The sequence below is a fragment of the Poecilia formosa genome, unplaced genomic scaffold (assembly GCF_000485575.1).
Source record: "Poecilia formosa unplaced genomic scaffold, Poecilia_formosa-5.1.2 Scaffold385, whole genome shotgun sequence".
NCBI classification, from domain to species: Eukaryota; Metazoa; Chordata; class Actinopteri; order Cyprinodontiformes; family Poeciliidae; genus Poecilia; species Poecilia formosa.
The window spans coordinates 22,157-36,220 of NW_006800324.1; the positions used below are offsets into that span (position 1 = coordinate 22,157).

General features: G+C 34.6%; 1 protein-coding gene across 1 annotated transcript; it reads right to left on the reverse strand.

The window, feature by feature from the left end:
- Positions 1-108: 108 nt before the first annotated feature.
- entpd2b (ectonucleoside triphosphate diphosphohydrolase 2b) lies at positions 109-13,397 on the reverse strand. Its single transcript, XM_007575646.2, has 9 exons — positions 12,857-13,397; positions 9,447-9,564; positions 8,589-8,739; positions 7,634-7,793; positions 6,448-6,675; positions 4,923-5,198; positions 3,586-3,705; positions 2,641-2,778; positions 109-2,564 (listed from the first exon to the last, which is right to left on the reverse strand). The coding sequence occupies exons 1-9, from the start codon at positions 12,971-12,973 to the stop codon at positions 2,352-2,354; spliced, it is 1,521 nt and encodes a 506-aa protein (XP_007575708.1). The 5' UTR covers positions 12,974-13,397; the 3' UTR covers positions 109-2,351.
- Positions 13,398-14,064: the final 667 nt, after the last annotated feature.

Below are 14,064 nucleotides of genomic sequence, written 5' to 3' on the forward strand. Positions count from 1 at the left end.
AATATCATTGAAACAAGGCTGTATAAGTTTATGACATTTGCAGCTTCACTGCTCCAGGTTCAACGTTCAGAGTTCAAAATGCCATAAATAAATCACTAACAATCATCCTTGAAATTAACTCTTGTAATGTATTTGCAGACCAAACACATCAGTCAGAATGTACAGTAATGGTCACAACATTTTTATTCAACAAAAAGTCTGCCATCTTGATTGGACGAAATGGCAGCTCAGTGAAATCTAACATGGACTTTATAAAGTGTAGAAAATAACAATATTCGATATGCAAGTGTTGAATTAGCTCTCACAATGAATTCCTGTCAATTGATATGTTCCTAATATAACAAACTCATGTCCAATTTGCTTTGCTCAATGTAACAAACAAGAACCATTAAATTAAGTAGAAAAATGTGCTGCCGGTCCATTTATAGTTAACTTTGAGTCCAACATATACAGTATTATTAAACAATTATCTTAATTTATGCAGAAAATCTCATATCATTTAACATCTTCAGTGCATAAAAAACATGTTTGATAATATGTTAAAAGACCAAAGGAAAGGGGGAGTTTTCCAGTTTCATGCACGTCAGAAACAAAACAAAATCAGATTTTTCAGTATTTGACCTGCTGATTATGTAATAAATGGCCAGTTCAGTGACTTTACAGTTGACTGGTGCATCTCTACATTAAATACCACACATCACATAAAAATAATGTCAATCTCCTATAAAGACCGACAGAGTTACCTGGAGGTCAGTTCACTCCATCTGTGATTTAATGAAACATTCCCATGGTGCTAATGGACTCATGTTTGCCCTCAGTAAAAACCTACACACTAAAGAGTGTTGCAGTCAGCTCAACCTGTGCTGCCTAGTCCTGGTTCTGATAGGGAAAGATTTAGATTTTTAATTTTGGGACCAGGTGGTCAACTTTAGGGCTCTTCAAGCTAAAACATTACCATTTTTTCCTCTAAAATGTTTTATTTTAAATAAAATGTGCACGTATTCCTTGTTTGATTAGACAAAATAAAGCTGATTTGAAATTCAATATTGACATTCAAAATGTGAATTGCTGACGATTGAAACTTAAAAGGCGACAAATATTGCGTTCTAATCAGTAATTCTGGTCCCAAGAGTTTTTCTGTGAAACCTAACTCCAAATTATTCATGGAAAATTCAACTGTTAGCCTAATTTGTACAGAAACAGAAAACTGATATGCGAAGACGCAATGCTAATTGAGCCGCCTCTGGTTTGTGTCTGCGACCAATCCAGGAGCGCCGTTCATTTTTCTTTTCGCTGATTGTTAGCATCTGTGGTGCCAAGATGGTTTCTACTGTGTATAGACGCATATTAAGATATATTTGGTGTTTGAAGTATTAAAATAGGCATTTTTTGAGGAGGCCTGAAGTATTCATGGATTTCAGCTACAGGCAGTTCAGGTTCCTAACCCCTGTGAAAACAGGCATATTAAGCTTCATAGCGAAATATTTAGCTTCAAAATAAATATGTAACTTGAAACTCAATACTTAATTAGCAAGCTAAATGCCAAGTGTTTAGTTTGAAGCTAGATAATTAGCTAGAAAGCTAAATATTTACCAAGCTAATTAAATATTTAGTGTAAAACTAAATATATTGTGTGGAACTAAATATATAGATTGCTGGTTACATATTGAGCTCCTAGCTTAACATTTAATTTGATGTTAAATATTTAGCTTTTTAATTAGCTATATTGTTTCAAGCTAAATATTTAATTAGCAAGCTAAATATTTAGCTTAAGCCAGGATTTTTAGATAAAAGCGACATATTTACTTAGCTAATTAAATATAGTTTGCTAATTAAATATTTAAGCATAAATATTTAGTTTGCTGATTAAATATCTGGTTTTCTAGTTATATGTCTAGCTTCAAGCTACATATTTAGTTTGGAACTAAATATTTTGTTTGCTAACAAGGTTCTTACTTTCTAATCCCTTTTTTGTTTTTTTTTTAATTACATATTTAATTTTAAACCAATATTTATAAATGTGCGATTAAAATGTTGAAATTATGTTAAAAAAATTAAACCCTGTTTTTTTCCATTCATGACAAACAGCCCAAATTATTACTGTTCATTTTTGACAGTGTAACTTTACAAACCAGGTCAAACAGTCATGTTAAGTTCAAGCTTAGTGGCCGTCTGGTGTCATTGAAATGTTTATGAATCTAATTAAAAAGACAAACAGCTCAAACAAATGCCAGGCTGCAGATGATGGGCAAGCAGATTTACACTGAAGTTGCTGGAAGAAGCAATAACAACAAAAACCAAACGTCCTGCATGTTTCTTTTCTTCACAGCTCTGGAGGCATGATGTTGTATCTAGATGACGTTTTCATCGCCTCCTTTCTTCCTCTTGCTTCGCGCTCGAAACAGCAGAAAGACACAGATGACGAGGAGGACGATGAAGAGGAAGAGGAGCACCCCCCACGCTCCGACGGTGAGAGTCTTCCTCACCCCGGCGCTTTCTGCAGGCAGCAAATTGCTGAGCACCAGCATGTAGCCCAGAGCCCAGCCCACCGACGTGTCGCCCGCCTGCAGAAAAAAACCAACCAAACTGATGACTGAGGATCACCAGACGTCAGTTATTTATTAAAAAGCCGTTTTTTACCGTATTCTGAAAGGAAATGTCAGGGAACGACGAGTCGTCAAAGCCGTATCCTCTCAGCAGCAGAGCTTGGAGGAGCACAGAGGAAGCGCAGTAATTCCTCACACGGTCGATGTTTTTTTTATCAGACACCATCTGCAGCTAAACAGAAGTTTAAATATTCAGGTTCGACACTAAATATTTAGTTTGGAAGGAGTTTGAAGCTAAATGTAGCTTGCTAACTAAATTCATAGCTTCAAACTAAATATTCAGGTTCGACACTAAATATTTAGTTTGTAGCCAAATATTTACCTTGCTAACAAGGTAGCTTGATATTTAGGTAGATGATGTGTAGTTTGTTATCTAAATATTTATTTTTAGTAATTAAAAACTAAATATTAAATAATATTTAGTTTTTAATATTTTTAATATTTAAAATATATTTAATATTTTTACGCAATAAAATAGTTTTTATATTTTATATCACAATAAAAATAATACATATTTTTTAATTGCCTGATTTTAAATGTTTATAAGAATCATTTTGTGACTGGCAATTAGTTGTTAAAAAATACTGAATATCATAAAACAAATATGATTATGAAAAAATTTATAGGATTCATTTTTAATTTTTTTTTTTCTCATCTGCACTCCAACTTTCTAAGACTCCCACAGCGCCCTCTGGTGGCCACCACTTGGAAAAAACACAAGAAAGATGCTTTTCATGTTCTTTTGCTTTATATTTTTGTCACTTATATGAATTATTGTAATTTTCATCTTTAAATACCCAAATTTCCACTTACCTTTATATTTTGGTCCATCTGATGATGTATTTTTTATTAAATGATTTATAATTTGTTCAGTTACTCAGTACTTGAGTCAAATACTTTTGACTCTTCTTTGAGTATAATGTCTCTGCTGACCTCTATGTGACATTAATGTGTTAAATTGTCAGATTAAATTGTTTACCTGGCTCCAGTTCATGCTGCACACCTTCTTGGTGGCGTTCTCCAGCTGCAGCGGCGTTTTGACCTTGACCCCTGTGACATTCTGCAGGGATGAGTGAATGTGGTAAAAAGCAGAAAATGCCTGGAGATGAAAAAAAAGAAAAAGAGAGTTTAGATGTAGAAACTGGTTAAATCAAAGCACAGACAATACGACTGTCCCATGTTTTCCTGTTCGCCTCGGGGCTGAACAGAGTTTTACGGCTGAATTTTCCCTCATCTTGTTTTGACGTGTCCATAATTTATGCGCCTCAGTGCATTTTTAATCTGCAGCTTCAGGGCTAATAGCATCTTATTCCGCAGAGGGACATGTGCTGCTTAATTTTCCTGCAAGGGACAGAAAGTTTCTAGCGCTTTGCTTGTTGCCTAGCAACCAATCTCTAATGAAACAGTGGATTTAAAAAGGTAATTACAAAAAAAATCAAAGGAAGACACACAAAGAAAAGTGATAATAGATTATCTCCAATCAATAACATCAATCAGAAATCAACTGGTTTTGGTTTGATTGGGGTTAAAATCAGTTTCAGAGCCTAAAACTGAATGTTTTCCACACATTGGGGTTTAAACCAGGGGTGTCCAAAGTGTGGCTCGGGGGCCATTTGTAGCCCTGGGGATAATTTTGTGTTGCCCAACAAAACTGATATATTTTTAACCTGAAAATGTTAAATACAACACAAAGTTCATTTATTAGAGTTTCTTTGATATTTCATATAAAAGTCATGTGACTTTTTTTATACATGGCTAAACTTAAAATAAACTTAAAATTCTAATGAATATTTCACATAAAGTAATTATTAAAATCCAAAATAAAGAAAACAACAGAAACAACAAACAAAGCAAATTATGAAATCTCTGTAAAAAAAAAAATTGTCCGTAAAGAAATGAGACCAAAGCACCAGGCTGAAGACTTTTGTCATCCAGTTTTTGGTAAAAAGAGAGAGAGAAAAGAAAAAAACGATACATCACGTGTTTGTTTTAATTTATAATGTGATTAATTGATCACATTATAATTGCTATATTTGCTATAATTGCTTATTGTTACAGGCCTGGTCAAGATTATTATTTATTTCTTATTATTTTAGGATCATCTGATAGTGTGGGAATTAACTTTTTATGCTCAGTTGGTCAGAAAATCATCAGCCAATATAAGCAAAAAGTAGGATACACATTCAGTTTCAAGCATCCAGCATCCCGATGTGAGTGAAGCATCTGACACAGAATAAATTTTCTTAAACTAAAGGTATAGTTTTAAAACTGCTTTTAATTTGTTTCACAAATCTTTACTCCTTCTGATTTTCTCACCATGAAGCTGCCAGTGACTTTCGGTTGGAAGACTTTGTCGAATGAACACCGTGAGAAGGGACAACCGTCGTGGGAGAAGAGTTCAGACACATTGCCCAAGCAGTTCTCGTAATGTCCGCTGCCGCGTAGCGTCAAGCTCCAGTTCTTCTGAGGGTTGTAGGCTTCGGGTTTGTACTGCTCGGTGCACGGCGAGTCGAAGATATTCTTCATATCCAGCGGCCCAGTGAAGTTTGCAGGATAGCAGGGATGACTGACCTCTGGAGCGTAACCCTGAGACTGAAACACATAAAACAAGGCGGCCATATTGAATTAGAGTCAATAAATTCCAAAAGCTGCTAACTATAACATGTCAAATGTTGAAATTTCAGACTAAAATTAAGTAAGATTAAAAAAGGTGAATATATGAATAACATGAATGAAAGGTAGATAATAATATTCTGTTGAAGTTCCTCATATTTTCCAGCAGAGGGTGCTGGAAATATTCATGTAAAAATATAATTTTTAAAATAATACAGGACATGTATTAAATAATAGATGATTTTGCCCAAGTGTTTGAGCAAAAAATTGCTGAATTACATGAAATAAAAATAAAAGCAGAGGGAAAAAATCTGCAGCTGATGATTATTTTATTAATTGTTTATTCCGATGATTAATCGATTAATCGATTAAAAAATGCCTACAAATTTTTTATTTAACCAGTTAAGTCTTTGCTATGCAATATTAGAAAAACATTAAGCAATGCAAATAAACAAACATTTAAATTAATTTTTTAAATAAGAAAATAAAAATTTTATCGCTTTAGATACAATAACAGAATTTCTGTTGTGAAGCTAAAACTATTCCTAAGAGGAGTTTGTGCTAAAACATATTTACAGAAAAAGGTTCTTCTTATCTTAAATGCAAAATGTTTGTATATTGTTTTTACAGTTTTGGCTTAATGACATTAAAAGACCATTTTTTGAGTCCTTTTCTCCAGTTAACAATTAATCAAATAATTGATTAATAAATTAGTGCTTCAGTTGTTGACTGTGTTTTATGACTTTCATTTTTGTGTTTTTATGACGTAAAGCACTTTGAACTGCTTTGTTGCTGGAATGTGCTGTACAAAAAAACTTGATTAATTAGTTGACGATTATTTCAATAATCGATTCGTCACGATTAATCTGATAAATCGTTTCAGCCGTAGCTGTACTTAATTATCATTTTATGTTTAGGAAGATATAAACTTTAAATGTAATTCTAAAATAATTACAAAAAGTTCAGATTTTCACCATTCTTGAACTGCAGTCAAGGGCCACACAAACTTATCTGAAGGGCCACAAACGGCCCCCGGGCCACATGCTGGACATCCTTGCTTTAAGCCACAATATGGACTGAATGATTATTGAACTGCAGGGAAACTTTCAGGTTTGTAGACTTTTATTTTTTTGTCCCTTCACTGTGGTCACAACGGTGCGACCTCAGATCATTTTTAGTCAAATTATGGAGAAATTCTGACGCACTGAGAGCAGAAACTTCGTCTTGCCTTCACGATTTGAGCCAGCAGTTTCTTTAGAAGCTGATTCTGGCCGTAGCACAGGAAGCTGTGAGTGTACAGCGAGTAATCTTGGCCATAGAGACGCAGCTCCTTCCTGTTTGCTTCGTTCTCCACCTTCTCCTGCGTGACGAATGTGATCTGTGTCGACGCGCCGCCGAAGTCCAGCGCTCCCACCGTCGCTCCGCCGGAGCTCAACCAGCGGCCGACAAAGTCGTACTGTACAAACACAACCCGCGGTCAAACACTTAAATCCAAACATTTACAATGTAAAAACAACACAAAAAACAAAGAAAGACTATTTTAAAAATATGACATTATTTCCTTTTGTTTTAATAATGTATTCTACAGCAAAATGTGATGTTTTTACACCATAAAGGCATCACTGCACTGCAAAAACACAAAATCTTACCAAGTACTTTTAGTCTATTTTATAGTGCAAATAAAACTAATTTAAAAGTAACTTTGCAGCAAGATATATGAGCTTGTTTTGAGTCAATAAGTCCTTAATATTGATAAAGAAAATTAATTGTTATTATTGTAATAAATAATCTGACAGTGTAACTTATAATTTTTCATCAATATTAAGGGATTGTTGACTAAGCAAAAGCTACTATTTCTTACTGAAAAGCTACTTGTAAGTTGGTTTTGTCTTATTTCAAGATAATTACACTAGAAACTAGAGAGAAACTCTTGGTAAGATTTTCTGTTTTTGCAGTGTGGTCTGAGAGCAAAGCATTAATTTAAAAAGTAAACATCTTAACTTCAGTAAATTTAATGTATAAAATATAAGACAGTCAATAAGTAATTTAACCATCAGAAATAACAAAATATAAAACATTTTGAAACAATCCAAACAAATAAGGTAAAATAACTTCCTGCTCATATTAAACACAAAAAGTTTTCTGGCATTTAGCAAATAGAAATAATTTTAGTGATGCTAATGAAGCTAAAACAAGAAACTTCAAGTCTGATTTGACTTCAGACAATGAGGAAAAAAATTTATTTCTCTTTTTATTAAGTGTATAAAAATATCTGGGTTCAACTGTAAATAATATTTTCCAAATTTAGGATTTTAATCAAAACTGTAATATAATGTCAAATAAAAATTCAAGCATTTTAAATTATTTCTTTCATATTTTCTCCTCTGAGATAAAATGTCCGAATGCGTCGGCACCTTGATGAAGTTTCTCAGCAGGTAGTTGACGGTGACCCAGCCGTAGGCGCCCTCCTCCTGTCCGTCCAGGATCACCGCTCCACTGTAGTTGAAAGGAAACGACCGGATCTCACTGCCCACTTCGGCCAGAATCTGATCCGACTGCTTTGGATTGGAGATGCTGAAAAAAAAAAACTAATGTTAATAACAGATGTTTACCGCCCTTTACAGTTAATAAAAACCAACAAGAACTGCACTGCAAACACAAAATCTTACCAAGAATCTGGTTTTCTGAAAACGTTTTTTCTCAAATTCAAATTTTTTTCTAGACTTTTTACTTTTTTCTCAGAATTGATTATATTTCCTAGAATTCTGACTTTTTGTTTTCTCAGAATTGATTTCCCCTCCAAAGTTTTTACTTTTTTCTCAGAATTGATTTTTCCCATAAACTGACATTGTTTTCTTTAGAACTGAGTTTTTTCATAGGATTTTAACATTTTTGTCATTTTATTTCTCAGAAATCAGATTTTTTTTTCTCAAAACTGACTTTTATCCTCAGAATGTTTCATATTTTTATCATACTTGATTTTATTTAACAGAATTTTCACTTTTTTCTCAAAATTTTGAATTTTCTCAAAATTTATTTTTCCTCCAGAATTTTGACCTTTTTTTCCTCAGAATTTTGATATTTAATATTAAAAGATTAAAGTAAGAATAAATTTGGTAAATTCTGAGAAAAAAAAGTCAAAATTCTAAGAAAAAAGCCTGAATATTTTCCTTTGGTGCCTCTGATCTTCTTCTGTTCAGAATTGCTTTCAATTAACTGATAAATATCATCTAAGCATACGATGGTCGTTTCACGTGTCTCTTTGGGCCACATAAAACTTTCGGCGGCCGAACCTTGAGTTTGACACATGTGCTGTAAACAAAGCATAAAGCTCAAAGGTCTACAGACCTAAATCACACAGTGACTCACTTCAACAGCCTCATGCCGGCCGTGGCTCCCAGGTACACAGGTGTGTTGGGGTGTTTCTCTTTGGGAATCTCTTTAACAGCCTGATTCAGACACTCCCGTAAGCTTTGGGCAGCCTCTCCGACCCGGCCAGCGTATTCAGAAATCCCCCCACCTTAGAGAGGGTTGGGCAGAGAATCATAAAAACAGCTGATTAGATCTCTGTGCTGCATCATTTATGAAACGCTGTGTCAGGTTATTTACACCAGCAAGGCCAGAAATGCTGGTTCCCATGACATCTACCTGCACAGGCAGCCATTTTCAGAGCAAAGTAAAGCTAGCATTTATTTTAGTAATTCATTATTCTATTATTTATTTTGTTGATTAATCCAATAATCAGATAAAAATGAGACATTCTGCAAATTTAAGTTTATTTTATACAATATTACAAATACATTAAAGATGTAAATAAACATTTCTTTATCACTTTTCAGGTAGAAAATAAACATTATATTACCTAAAACTGTTTATCAATTGTAGTAAAGGATGGCTAAATAAAAATATGCTAAATGTGGCGATTTTTAAATCTGATTAATTGTCAAAATTATCGACAATTAATAATTTTAATTATTATTTAAATGGCTAAATCACAATTTAAATGATTAAATTTAAATTTAATCATTTAAGTTATATTTTATTTTATCTATGTGAATTTGATCAAATAAAGTGGGTAATTGGGTAATAAAAGACTAAAGTTTTTGTCCCCCCTGTGACATTTGTAACCAGAATCGTTGTGGCAGTTGGATGCGTTTGCCTGTAGAATGGGATTAAACCTGACTGGTATTTGACATGCAAAGCGCTGGTTTTAGTGGCGATTCTTACCGTCTGCAGTGCATTCGCTGTGCTGGGTGACCACGCCGGTGCCATTTTGTTTATCTGCAGGCCACTTATAGATAAACAAAGAAGTGTGGGAAGAACCGGCATCCAGGACAATCCCATACTGCAGAACAAAAACAGAACAAGGAGGCAGATATGTGAACTCGGAAACCGCTCCAACAGCAGGAAACGAACTACAGCGCAGGGCATTCTGGGTAAATACAACCAAAACAAAAGCCCTAACGAGCGCTAGCAAGAGAATTAGCTTGATTTATTTAACCAAAGACAAAAGAGAAATCCGACAACCGCTAAAATCTGACGCTACTCCATTTTTGTTTACGTTTCATGAGGAAGTTGCGCTCAGTGTCTTCTTCAGAGGTTTTCGTGTCGTTTCCTTTAGCGGTTTTTCGTGCAGCGCCCCCATAGGCGAGGAGAGGAACAGCTTTTTCAGTTTGGATCGTTTGACTCGGTGCAGTGTGAAAGTGAACTTCAGAAACTGAAAATGAAACAAATGTTGCAATTTTGGTCCCCAATAGAGCGAAATATGGCGGACTACCAAACTCCACTTCATTTGTCTAGAAAATCCGGTTTGTTTGGGGAGATGTAAATGTGTAATCGAATTCTGATGCAGATGAAAAAAATAAACTCTGGTCCACCTAAAAGACTGGACTTTGTAGTTTTGGCTAAATCTAAAAGCCCAAAGTATTTTTTAAAGTTACCTTGGAAAAACAGTTATTAAAGGTTTAAAATTATGGGTTTTCCCAAGATGATCATGGTATTTCTCAGTCTGACTAAATAAAAACACTTTAATACAAGAAGAATATGCGCCTGCAAATAAAAATCTAAAATTAGTACAAGTGTATCTGCATGGATACGTACTCCCATGTTCTTCCTTCAAATGTTTTCTCATTTCTGTTGTGCAGTGAGCTGTAGCAACCTACTTACTGGAAACACAATGAGCTTTCACGCTCTGCTTTGTCCTTTCACTTTTTAGGGAAAAAGGTGTTTCTCTCCCTGGAAGCTGTAAGAAAATCATTTCTTTGTTTGTGTGTGGCCAGTTTGACTGATGAAGCAGCTTTAATAAACCTTAAAAAGAAAACCAGCGGATATCAGTCTGGTTGCATAATTAAGGTAGAACAATGTGGTAGAAACTTGAGCCAAACTGTGAAGAAATCCTGCTCTGAATACCAAAACAACTGCAAAAGAGCTTCTCAACAAACGAGGAAATATCTTTTGCTAGTTCAGTTACTCAACGTCTTGGTTTCACTCGTTGTCACTTTTCTCTCTGGTGAAGCTCTGATAATTATCTGTGGTTTAACTGAGCCATCTGCTGTTTATCAGTGTTTTCACAGAAATGTCAGTCATAACATTTTTATTTCAGCATTTCCTGCAGAGTGGGATTATGCTTCACTTGTATTTGCATTGCAAAGGTTTTTATTTCACATTAACATAAAGTTTCATGATTTTTAAGCCATAATTATGTAAATTTAATGTTTGAAATGTTACATTTTTCTCTTTTTCAATTTAATTTGTGAGATGAAAGTCCTAATCAGAGGTGATAACAGTATTTCAACATGTATTACTACAGCGTAGTAAAAAAGTATTTATTTCCTAAATGTAACTGAGTACCTGGTTACTCCTCGGCTCTGGTTCTGTTACGGGAACTGTAGGTGAAACTCGGCTGCAGTTTTTATCGTTTCCAACAAGCCGTTTCTTGTCTTTGTGATGTAAAAACGCCTCCAGGTGAAACGATTTCTGAGGCAGGAATCAAACTCCCACTTCACCGTTTCTAAAGAATATTAACATGACTAACTTACCGAGTACCAACCCTGATCCGTTTACTCTGCACTTCATTTCCTTACAATTGCATCATACCAGCAGTCACTGCAAAACCTAACTTAAAAAAATGTTGTTGCTTCAAAATTTTTGTGTTGAATAATTAATTGATAAAGTAATATTAAGTTAGTATAATAAATCTGAGTGTGACGATCTGTGTTTTTGTGTATTTCTTTCTCTTTTTTCTATGTCCTTGTTTCCCCTGAGTCTCTGTCCTGTCCTCCCTGTTGATTGATCCCAGCTGTGTCTAGTTTTCCTGATTAGCCTCCCTGTGTATTTAAGTCCACCTTTGTCTCTTGTCTCGTCTAATGTCAGTTGTTGTTGTTGCATGTCGAACGTCTAAGCTCTCCAGTTGAACTGCGAAGTCCTGGTTAGCGTTAGCTCTTGTTTTCAGTCTTCTGTATATCAGTTGCTACTGGTAATTAGCTGTATGTGCTGTTATCTCTGCTGTGCCGCCTGCATTTGGACTGTTTGAGCTTTCATCATTAAATTTATCATTTTCTTCACAACCTGGGTCTCAGTGTTCATCTTCAACACATCATGACACTGAGCTTAATTTTTTAGTATAAACAAAGTTTTCTGAAGCTAGCATGAAAAGTTGAACTGATTGACTGTATAATTGCACAATTTGACATTTTGAAAATAAATTTGCTTAAAGAAAACACTTTAAAAGCTGATCAGAAGTTTTGACACTATGACGAGGTGTTTACATTTATTTTACAAAACTGCAATGGAAACATTTTTTCACATTATGAGCCACATGATCAACAAGTGGATGTTACTACTATTGGAAACTACAGAGAAGATGACAACAGGAAGTAGTTGGAGGATTTTGTTTTTAATGAACAAACTTATTCATGTGTGATTTTAATTGTATTTCTTATTTATTGAAAGCGAAATTGTGTGTTTTTTTTTTTTACATTAGCGTACATTTGTAATGGAAAAGCAGCCAATGAGTTTAGCTTTTTGCCTTGAAGCTGCAGTATAAAATTTCATTAAAAAAAATAAAATAAAAGTTGACAACTATGTTGTGACAGTATGTTATGAAACGAATAATCTGTAACAAAACTGAGCTCTTCTGCCTCCTCCTAGTGCTAATTGCAGCTAGCATAGCATGTTGTTAATGGTAAGGCCAGTTAGCATAGCCACTGATGACAGCAGCGGTTTTCCTGTTAAGTTGTTTTTGGCATTAGTATGTTCAGCAAGGAGTACATGAGTTTGATTGGCAGCGCGAAGCCCCGCCCTCTGGCTCTGACTGGTTGTTTTTGGTCTGGTTAATTTCTGTAATAGTAGCTCAGGGAGAAGGTGGAGATCATTTTTTCACAGATAATGTCTCATAACATTTTTTTTAAAAAAAGGAAAAAAATATTTAATAAAAGTTGCAAACTATTTTTGTGACAAATAAAAAAAGTAGTATAATCAGTTAAATCCACTTAATTTATCTCATTAAAGTCAATTTTGTAATTCATTATACACCCCAAAATCCTCTGGATTTAATTCAGCAAAACCTTGATCAGAGTTAAATTCACTCATGTTTTTCAATTAAAAACAACGGGCCGGTTTTACAGTGCGGACCTTACCTTGAACCCCGGCGCGTCCTGGACGTCCTGGGAGGGAATGGTGAGCAGCAGGATGCCGACCAGTCCGAACAGCAGCAGCGCGATGGGAGCGATGGGAAGGGCGGAAAACCGAGCCATGAAGTGAAAGTGAGACTTTCTGATTCTGGAAATACGAGCCTTCGCTCAGCAACAAGTGGAAGAAGAGGAGCTGTTCCTCTTCCTCTGTCTGACCGCTCCTCTTCACCTGCTGGCTTCCTGCCCGCCAGCTGACATTTTAAAGTCTGACTCAGATGAACGTTCAAAGTCCGGAACCGTTTCACACCAGCAGGAAGCAGAACCACGGATACGGAGCCAGTCGGTCAGCAATGCCTTTATCTGCCGGAGCTGCTTTACATTCAGCGGCGGCAGCGGGGAGGAGCCACGGGATGCACGGCTCCCTTTACATGAGCTTCAATTACTGTATGTTAAAGAAAACAAAGAACTGGGTGGTTTGCTAAGAGTGTTAGAGCAACTGTAGATGGGGGAAAGAGGAGGAGCACATTTCTGTCACAAAAAATCTGAATTTTTTTACATTTTCAAACGTTGAAAACTTTAGACTTTTAGTAATTTTCATTGTTTCAAAAGTTGAACTTTTTTTTTACTTTTCAAACAAAGAAAATTCTCATTTTTCTTCAGTTCTTTCAAGAAAATTTCCGATTTTTCAAACTGCAAAAGTTTAAAGACTTTTCTTTCACCAAACAAATCTGAGATTTTCAGATTGATCTCAGAAATAAAAAATAAATAAATAAATAAAATAAAATAATTAGTTCAACCTCTGAAATGAGTTTGAAAATATGCAGTTTGCTAGAAAAAAAATTACAGAAAAAACTTTACAAAGTCGAATTTTTTATGTTTTTATAAACTCAGAATTTTCCAGATTTTTTTGTAAAAGTAAAATCTGAAATTCATCTCAAAATTTCAGATTTTTTTCTGGAAACTTTTCAACTTATCAAACCCAGAATTTCCCTTGTATTTTTTAATATAAAATTTGCAAGAAAAAACTGAAAATTTCAGATTAATATCAGCAATTTTCTGGCAAAAAATGTCAGAGTTTCAAGTTTTTCTGGAAAAATTCAGATTTTTTTCTAGCAAAAAAAATTTAAATTTCAAAATTTGAGTATTTTCTAGAAATTTTCAGATTTTTTGCAAGAAATTTTCTGAGATTAATTTTTAAAAATTTTCAGGAAAAC

What these genes read in the sequence shown, in the direction of transcription:
- entpd2b (XM_007575646.2), bottom strand. Translation starts at nt 12,973, where the DNA reads ATGGCTCGGTTTTCCGCCCTTCCCATCGCTCCCATCGCGCTGCTGCTG. An exon ending in CAGCGAATGCACTGCAGACG is followed by an intron (nt 8,740 to 9,446) that starts GTAAGAATCGCC and finishes ACCCTCTCTAAG; the next exon opens with GTGGGGGGATTTCTGAATAC. An exon ending in GCCGGCATGAGGCTGTTGAA is followed by an intron (nt 7,794 to 8,588) that starts GTGAGTCACTGT and finishes TTTTTTTTTCAG; the next exon opens with CATCTCCAATCCAAAGCAGT.